Source organism: Silene latifolia, unplaced genomic scaffold (assembly GCF_048544455.1).
Source record: "Silene latifolia isolate original U9 population unplaced genomic scaffold, ASM4854445v1 scaffold_73, whole genome shotgun sequence".
In the NCBI taxonomy this organism is placed as follows: Eukaryota; Viridiplantae; Streptophyta; class Magnoliopsida; order Caryophyllales; family Caryophyllaceae; genus Silene; species Silene latifolia.
This window is the reverse complement of record NW_027413640.1, coordinates 697,887-703,384: the sequence shown is the minus strand read 5'-3', so window position 1 is coordinate 703,384 and position 5,498 is coordinate 697,887. Positions and strand designations below refer to the sequence as shown.

General features: G+C 40.3%; 1 protein-coding gene across 1 annotated transcript; it reads left to right on the top strand.

The window, feature by feature from the left end:
• On the top strand, positions 1 to 3,171 carry LOC141640198 (protochlorophyllide reductase-like). Its single transcript, XM_074449085.1, has 5 exons — positions 1 to 162; positions 250 to 345; positions 1,234 to 1,753; positions 1,971 to 2,329; positions 2,847 to 3,171. Exons 1-5 carry the CDS (start codon positions 109 to 111, stop codon positions 3,000 to 3,002), a joined length of 1,185 nt encoding a protein of 394 aa, XP_074305186.1. The 5' UTR covers positions 1 to 108; the 3' UTR covers positions 3,003 to 3,171.
• Positions 3,172 to 5,498: the final 2,327 nt, after the last annotated feature.

Genomic DNA, 5,498 nt, shown 5'->3' with positions numbered 1-5,498 from the left:
TCATCTCTTCATCAGTTATCATCACATTAGTCCCCCAAATTTCCAGTAGCTTCTTCTCAAGTATTTACAATTTATTCTGAGCGATTAATTCAGAAATAAATAAAACCAATGGCATTACAAGCAGCTTGTTTGGTACCCTCCTCTGTTTCACTCCTTAAAGAGGTACTTTCCCTCGTGTTCAATTGGTTTTAGGATGAAATCTCATTTACCAATTTGCATGTATGACATGTTTTTTGTTTAATATAACAGGGTAAATATGGTAGCTTAAAGGAGACATCTTTTCTTGGTGTTCTAGTGTCGGACCATTTGAAAGCTGAAGCTCATTTCCCCTCTCTCAGGATTAAGGTCAGCCACCAATTTTGTTAGTTGACGAATTGGGTAATATTCCCTCCGTCTCATCCCTTCCCGTCCCGGTCATTTGCTTTCCTATTACATTTTGGATGTCTCGGTCAATTGTTTACCCTTCCTGTTTTAGAAAAGGCTTTTTATGTGCAATTTGATCTTCCACACTCAATTTAGTCCACTTGTGATCTGATAATTGACTCATTCTCCTTCCTTGGTCTTTGTGCCAAAACCCAAACAAATGACGGGACAGAGGGAGTACATATAATTGATTAAATGGTTTACTCCCAACTAGTTAGCTTTGATAGATGCTAGTTACACTAATTATTGAGCTTCTAGTTCTATGTTGTCATCCAATTATTACTATCTACTCCGTAATATGTTTGGTTTGGAATGATGAAATTAATCAAAATGGATCAGTGTCAACATTTACCATTAATTTCTTGATGTAGATGTTACAATATCATGTAAAGCTCTTATCCTTGAGCTTTCCAAATAACACTCTAGTCTTTACCGCCAAAGTCATCAAATAAGGTCAATATAAATGAAATGGAAGGGGTATCAAAATAGTACGTATGCTCCATCTTTTAGCCACTTGATCTGCAGTGAGACTTAGTAATTGTGTTAGAAAGCGCTTGGGATCTCTTCTCGTTCCTACTAGTAGATGACATCCCAGCCTTTAGTTTAGGGGGTGGTGTCATTTTGAAAACCAGTAGGCAATGTAACATGTAGTTGAATATATGTGGAACTAATTTGTATGGCTTATATCTCAGCAAATTACGGTCTGCACCAACACTTGCGCAACTAAAACCTTGGTCATTCATCCAGTGCTGTTTGCTTTTTCCTTTCTCTGGTCAGTCGCTAGTCTGCTAACGAATTCTATGATTTCAGCAATCTCGAACTGGGATTATCAGAGCCCAAACCGTGACTGCATCCCCATCGATTAGCCAAGCAACGTCTGGAGACAAGAAGACCCTAAGAAAGGGTAATGTCATAATTACAGGGGCCTCATCTGGGTTAGGTTTGGCCACAGCCAAGTCTCTAGCATTGTTAGGAAATTGGCATGTGACCATGGCTTGCAGGGATTTCCTAAAGGCAGAAAAGGCTGCCAAGAGAGTTGGAATACCTAAAGAGAACTACACAATCATGCATCTTGACCTTGCCTCCCTTGAAAGTGTTCGACAGTTTGCTGATAACTTCCGCCGTTCTGGTCAACCACTTGATGTTTTGGTTTGTAATGCTGCTGTCTATTTGCCTACTGCCAAGGAACCTACTTTCACTGCTGAAGGGTTTGAGCTTAGTGTTGGAACCAACCATCTCGGGCATTTTCTTTTGGCGAGGTTGCTCCTTGATGACTTGAAGCAATCTGATTATCCATCAAAGCGTCTTATTATCGTTGGGTCCATTACAGGTACCTGATTCTCACTTTATGGAAGAATTATTGATCACGTACGATTTTATGTCATTTTTAATAATATTCAGGGTATTACTTAGACGGCCTTGTATACTCCATACTATAATTTTAGTAGAAACACTGTGTAGTAGTGCTTTACAATGATATTCCTGAATCATGACATAACACAATACTAGCTTCAGACGTGAGATTATATTGCCTTGCTCGATAATAGGAAACACGAACACAATAGCTGGGAATGTACCGCCAAAGGCAAACCTCGGCGACTTGAGAGGTCTTTCGGGAGGGTTGAATGGAGTCAACACTTCACCCATGATTGATGGAGGTGAATTTGATGGAGCAAAAGCATACAAAGACAGCAAAGTCTGCAACATGCTCACGATGCAAGAATTCCATAGGCGATTCCACGAAGAAACAGGAGTCACCTTCTCTTCTCTTTACCCTGGTTGCATTGCAGAAACCGGTCTGTTCAGAAATCATGTAGCATTGTTTAGAACACTTTTCCCTCCATTCCAGAAGTACATCACCAAAGGTTATGTTTCTGAAGAGGAAGCCGGCAGTAGGCTTGCCCAGGTTAGTGTTGTAATTTGCCTGTGACCATTTTCAAGGTGTTATTAATTATATCGTGCAGGGACATCAGAATACTTTTTGAATTCATAAATGTCTCGCTAAAATTTCTGGGTTTCCTAAAATACGAAATAGTAATTGCTTGCTGTACATTCAGACATAGTCTCACCTCAAATTGCTTTCATCATAGGGGTAGGCTGAGTTAGTGGCGGACTTAAAATATCCTGTTTCCGGTGTCTTACCAAGTATTAATTGTATACACTCAATGACTAGGCAACATGCACAAATGAGTTTATTCTTCCAGTGTTCAGACACAAAAACCGGCCAATGGGCTGGTTAGGCAATATATCTATCCTCTTACCGCACCATAATATCCTGTTTCCGGTGTCTTACCAAAATATCCTGTTTCCGGTGTCTTACCAAGTATTAATTGTATACACTCAATGACGGAAGTTTTGAGTCATTGGTGTAATGTTTTTGCTGTTGACTTGTACAGTAACTGATAGCTGTATGTTTATAACAGGTGGTGAGTGATCCGAGCTTGACGAAATCTGGGGTTTACTGGAGCTGGAACAATAATTCTAAGTCGTTTGAGAACCAGTTGTCTAAAGAAGCCAGTGATGCAGAGAAAGCCAGAAAGTTGTGGGAAGTTAGTGAAAAGTTGGTTGGATTGGCATAATAGATTTTTTAGCTGTAGGTTTGGTTGAAACCGAGCTACAGAAGCAGTGTTCTCAGTAGACCGATAGTCTTGCGGGTATCTCTCTTGCTTAAATTAATCAGAGTTATGAAAATATTACAGTACAAAAGTAATGGAAACAAGAGAATATCTCATTTGAGTTTCCTGTTCATTCTTATTGTGCATGTACTGCTGTTGATGTCTTGTTCATTGTTTTCCAATTACCAAGGTTGAGCTGAAATTTAGGCAATGTGAGTAGCGAAACTTTTCGACAATTGTTTTGGTGTAACTCAATCAATAATATCAGCAACTGGAATTAAAATTTACAAGCACTGGTATGAATGAACTCTCATAAAAGCTGGAAGTATTCATTCATGAATGATTCAACATCTTTTTCGTCACCTAGTTTTTTATTTTCCATGGGAGCCTAAAACACATTATGCAACTACGCAACGTGTCGCACTAGATAAATGGCTGTAAATAAAACTTCCTGGAGAATGAAGTGAAGAGTGCGTGAACAAAGTATTGTAGAGCTGAGATTAGTAAAATAAGTGTTTTGTCCTGCAACTACAATTGACCAGTTTCCTAGGTTGTACAAGTAAACTGCCATACAAAATGGATGATAATAAACAGGATAAACTTGGTTCGCGAAAATGAAGATAAAATGGTAAGAGGCCTTAACTTTTCTCCATCTTATCTCAACATTCTGGTTCGAGGAAAGAAAATTAATTGGGAGGTTAAACAATGGCCTAAATATGAACTGTAAGGTCTGGGATACTGAATAGAGGGATTGTCCAAGTGGTTAAGGAAGATGTTGAAGGGAAGTACGGCATCCAAGGCAATTGTCATTGTATTCCAGTGAAAGTGGATGCGGCTTCAGATGGCATCCGAACCCATTGTTACCTTTTGTTCGGATAATAATGGTTAATTTCAGAAATTGTCTCTTTTTCTTGCTTGTAATACTATCTCCCACCTTACCTCTCCACCTCACATCTCAGAACATAATTGCTTTGCGGAACGACGACACTGGCCTAGCGCTCATGTTCCACTCGTCCTTTTTCCTTTGTCCTACTGGCCCTATGCTCTTCATCCCGCGGTTTCCCTCATTAACTGTATGCCTACTCCCAGGCTTCATAACACTAGTCCTTATTCCCTTCTCTCCGCTCGCCTCCCAAACTTCATCCAAGGCAGTTGTCATTGTATTCGAATGAAAGTGGACGCGGCTTCGACTAAAGGAGTAATGATAGAATGGCAGAAGTGAAGAAGGAAATACTACATTTTGTAGATAATAAGGTAAAAGGTATAGATGGCCAAGGAAGCTCTACAAGCATACGCAATAGGCTAAGGGATGCCTTGGACTGGGCTCTCAAACATAAGTCTCTTCACGTAAAAGTCTTGTGTATAAGAGACAAGAGGCTTATGAATGTTTTTGTATATATTCAAGCAAGAACAAACATGAGTATATATACTGATACAAGACAAGGGCAATGAACATCTAACCCTAAGCTAGAGCAGCCGTGCAAGGCTTAGAGAACAAGAAAGAAAAAGATACATTTACCTAAACTAATTATATACAAGATAAGCTAAAGATATGAACAAATAATAGAAGATATTAACAATATATAGTTAAGTAATATTATTATTCTCTACATGCCCCCGCAAGACGGACGGTCGTAGAGTAAGTCCGATCTTGGATAAAAGAAAATGATGACGAGTACGAGCAAGCGGTTTTGTAAGGACGTCAGCGAGTTGATCATCGCCAGAGATATGACAAACACGAAGAGCACCACGGTTAACTAATTCCCGAACAAAATGAAACGAGAGTGCCATTTGCTTCATACGAGAGTGAAAAATGGGATTGACGGAGTAGTTTGTGGCACCTAAATTATCACAGTAAATAACAGGGGAATCGGGCAACGAAAGACCGAGTTCATCAATGAGAGAACGAACCCAACAAATTTTTGCCGTGGTGTCAGCCATGGCACGAAATTCCGCCTCAGTTGAAGAGAGAGCTTAAGAGCGTTGCTTCCTTGAGGACCACGAAATGGGAGTACGACCAAGGTAAACAAAGTAGCCAGTGGTAGAGACATAATTATCCGTATCACGGGCCCAATCAGCATCACAAAAGGCATGTAAAGAGAGGGGAGAATGACGATGCAGAAGAATACCAGAAGTAATAGAACCATTGAGGTAGCGTAACAAACGTTTCAGAGCATCCCAGTGGGAGTCACGAGGAGCTTGCATGAATTGAGCTAATTTGTTGATGGTGAAAGCAATGTCAGGCCGTGTTAAGGACAGGGACTGAAGGCTGCCAACAGCAGCGCGATAATCAGTGGCATTAGCAAGAGGAGAACCAGTTTTCAAGGTTAGAACGGGCTCTTTGGCCATGGGAGTAGGCATGGGCTTCGAGTCTAGCATATTGTACCGAGCTAATAAATCATGAATATACTTGGTTTGGGTAAGTAGAAGGCCGTGGAAATGGGGACAAGCTTCGATGTC

Bases quoted from the DNA above. Each gene is read 5' to 3' on its own strand.
- LOC141640198 (XM_074449085.1), top strand. From the start codon at position 109: ATGGCATTACAAGCAGCTTGTTTGGTACCCTCCTCTGTTTCACTCCTT. The intron at 163-249 runs GTACTTTCCCTC...TTAATATAACAG, and splicing joins CTGTTTCACTCCTTAAAGAG to GGTAAATATGGTAGCTTAAA. The intron at 2,330-2,846 runs GTTAGTGTTGTA...TGTTTATAACAG, and splicing joins CCGGCAGTAGGCTTGCCCAG to GTGGTGAGTGATCCGAGCTT.